At 38.1% G+C, this 3,131-nt stretch overlaps 1 protein-coding gene across 1 annotated transcript; it reads left to right on the top strand.

Moving 5' to 3' along the window:
- Positions 1-1,389: 1,389 nt before the first annotated feature.
- On the top strand, positions 1,390-1,840 carry LOC141906438 (uncharacterized). The gene is made up of 2 exons (XM_074795739.1): positions 1,390-1,593; positions 1,701-1,840. The coding sequence occupies exons 1-2, from the start codon at positions 1,539-1,541 to the stop codon at positions 1,838-1,840; spliced, it is 195 nt and encodes a 64-aa protein (XP_074651840.1). The 5' UTR covers positions 1,390-1,538.
- The last annotated feature ends 1,291 nt before the right edge of the window (positions 1,841-3,131 follow it).

The following is a 3,131-nucleotide window of genomic DNA, read 5'->3' as shown; positions in this document are numbered from 1 at the left end:
TAATTAAGACTGCAACAATACATAATTAGTTTGTATTAAATGATATAAATAAAAAGGTTATTACTGTATTCGCTGGGTGTGTGTAAAAAGAAACGATGGCTGTAAAGGAAGCTTAATGACGAGTAAAGAAATCACTGGACCTAGAGAAACCGCAGAACATAGTCATTGTAGAGATGTGACAGAAATTGAAGTAACTAAAGCAAGATTTCAAATGAAGAAACGAGCTGAAAATACGAGAGAAATTCCAATTCAAATACATTCAGAAATAATTTCAAGATTTAACAACCCAGGATCCGGTTCCACAGTTCTTGATTAAATCTGACTCAGAGTTAGTTTTTAACTCAGGGTCAGAAACTAACTCTGAGTTAGCTGACTCCGAGTTAGTTTTGCGTTCCACAGTTCTCATTTAACTCAGAGTTTACTAACTCAGAGTCAAAGTCATATCTCCATAGTAACCATCTTAATTCAGAGTTTGAATTGGTAATTCTCAAAATGGCAACGTGCAGCAACGAAAAACAGCTTAAAAAAAGTCCTAACTTTACTTAAGACGAGATGGCCGTTCTCACTGACGTTGTAATGAAAAATGGTGATGTGTTATTTTCAAAGTTGAATAACGATGTCACAAACAAGCTGAAAGCGAAGAAATGGGGAGAGGTGGCTAGTGCAGTAAACAGCCTAGGGCACTGTGTGAGAAAACCAGATGAACTTAAATTCAAATGGAAAAACATGAGCGCTAAAGCAAAGTGTATGAATTCGGAAAGAAGGAAACTAGCACACAAAACTGGAGGGGGCCACCACCGGAAAATTTGATAAAGAACGTCGACGAGACTATGGAGAAAATTATAAGCGCTAACGAAAACAGAGAAGCTTGGGTCGGAATAGATGCAACACTTGACTTAGATCCTCCCATTATCATGTCACTAAGTCCAGAAGGTAATATATATCTTTATTCACTGACAGGGTCAATCATTTTTGTTTTTAACTTTGCTTTCACCCAACAGCATATCGTCAAATGATAGCTTGATGACGTGCTACACTTTGACCTTTGACACACATGCGCAATGGCGTCTAAATATCTTCCTGGAACCGAATCCAAGAAAATATAAGATTATAAAACTTACATGTTACGGCTTGGCAGTTACATCACAGACCAGCGTTGCAAATTACTAATGCACATATAAATCCCATCATTCTGATAATCCAGTTGGTCTCGTGCTGCGATTATTTTCCGCACATTTCGGCTTAAAAACGATAGTTTAGCAGACACCATGTGCAGAAAAAATGGCTCATGTCCGGCTAATTTATGCACCGTCATAGACGTGGACTCGTTAGGTTCGAATCCCAATTTTGAACAACAGTCGGGAGCATTTTAAATTATGATGTATTGATTAATCAATCACTTTTTTCTGTTAAATTTTAGTATCAAAGATTGGGACGTTACCGTCGAACCCGATTACTCTAATGGGGGATGACGGGACCGTATACGAAGTCAACGAATCATTTTGCCATTACCGGCAACTGAAACCAACTTTTCTGAGATGCATGTTCAAGATATAAGCACTTCCGATAATATTGGAACAATTCCAAATACCGGTACGTATAAATCTGGGTAACGAATTAAATGCCAAATAAAAAATAATCTATCATTCGATACGTCATATATAGAACATCCATCACACATGAAAACATCTATATTTTAGAGAAAGCCAAGAAGAGGCGCTATACACAACAGGATCTTCTCAATGAGCAGGTGAACTACATGAAAGTAAAAGCAAAAAAAGTTGAAATGGAAATGCGACTCCTGGAACTAAAAATTAAAAAACTAGAGAAGGAAGAGTAAAGAAGATTGTTTATGTCGTTGTATTATTTATAGATTGTTGCAATTTTAGAGTACAGATCTCGAAATTCAATTAAAAAAGGTGTTTGTTACGTATCGTCTCATGTGTGCTCCATGTAGATCTCCGGGTTCGTTTATTGGCTGCAGCGGTTCCTCCTCGTCATATACAATATCATTGTCATCAAAAACTGGTTCTTTCATGAGAATTGCTAAGTTGTGCAGTATAGCACAGGCTGTTATGACTCGGCATGCCTTGCGTGGATCCAGGCGTAATTCTCCATGTAGACAGTGAAATCTGCGTTTCAGCCAACCAAATGATCTTTCTATGGCGCATCGTGTCCTCTTGTGCGATCTATTGTAATTTTCCTGCGGTTGACCTATAGGATTGCCATACGGAGTTAGCAGATATCGCTTCAACGCGTAGCCGCTATCTCCCAGCAGGTATTCACTGCATGGGTTTTCATCTAAGAACCTTAAAATCAAATCATGAATATATGTGCACATACATTTTGACGCAGGATTCTGTTATGTACTGGGGGGCATTGCTCACCTTCCGAGACTTGACGATCTAAAGATGAAACTATCATGGCAGCTGCCAGGCCAACGGGCGACAAAATCAACGAACAATCCTGAAATAAAAAGAATCTATTGACAGAACAATTAGTTTTGTTGAAATTATTTTCGATTTTAAATTAAAGTCCAAATAACAGCATACAGCCTTGCTGCTCGTGCAAGTTTGAATGCATCGTGTAAACTAAAGAGATTCTAGGATTGGTCAGACTGTCTATCAGGAAAATAAGATCTTTTCCTTGGAAGTTGCGATTTTTATTCCAATGGGTAAATTTAAATGTTACAAACAATATGTTCTTTTTGTCTTGTCAGTTTCTATACGTAAGATTTTCTCTAAGCAAGAGGGAGAGGGCATACGCGCATAAACACAGCATGGGGGTTGAAGAATCATGTAACTAAAATATTGATAATAAGTACTTATAAATATTGATCCATGAGCATTTGGCCCAGGGCCTACGCTAGATTGCTTCATTTCGACTCTGTAAACGGTCCTGCATGCAATAATGGATAGAAGCAGGGCACTTTTTATGTTTTTATGGGAATAATGATACATCACAAACAAGGATCAAGGGCCGGCACCGTACTGGTAAGTTAAATTTTTTGATTCTCACCAGTGAGAATCTCCCTAAGCGAGGGGTTTGCATTTGTTTCTGACAAATTACTTAGATGGTACACTGCATTGAAAAGAAAAAAAGTCACTACGCGCAGAACATTGCCAAATCGG

Source organism: Tubulanus polymorphus, chromosome 5, assembly GCF_964204645.1.
Source record: "Tubulanus polymorphus chromosome 5, tnTubPoly1.2, whole genome shotgun sequence".
Classification (NCBI taxonomy): Eukaryota; Metazoa; Nemertea; class Palaeonemertea; order Tubulaniformes; family Tubulanidae; genus Tubulanus; species Tubulanus polymorphus.
The sequence above is the reverse complement of the archived record's forward strand: the minus strand, read 5'-3'. Positions and strand labels throughout refer to the sequence as shown.

What these genes read in the sequence shown, in the direction of transcription:
- LOC141906438 (XM_074795739.1), top strand. Translation starts at nt 1,539, where the DNA reads ATGCATGTTCAAGATATAAGCACTTCCGATAATATTGGAACAATTCCA. An exon ending in TGGAACAATTCCAAATACCG is followed by an intron (nt 1,594 to 1,700) that starts GTACGTATAAAT and finishes TCTATATTTTAG; the next exon opens with AGAAAGCCAAGAAGAGGCGC.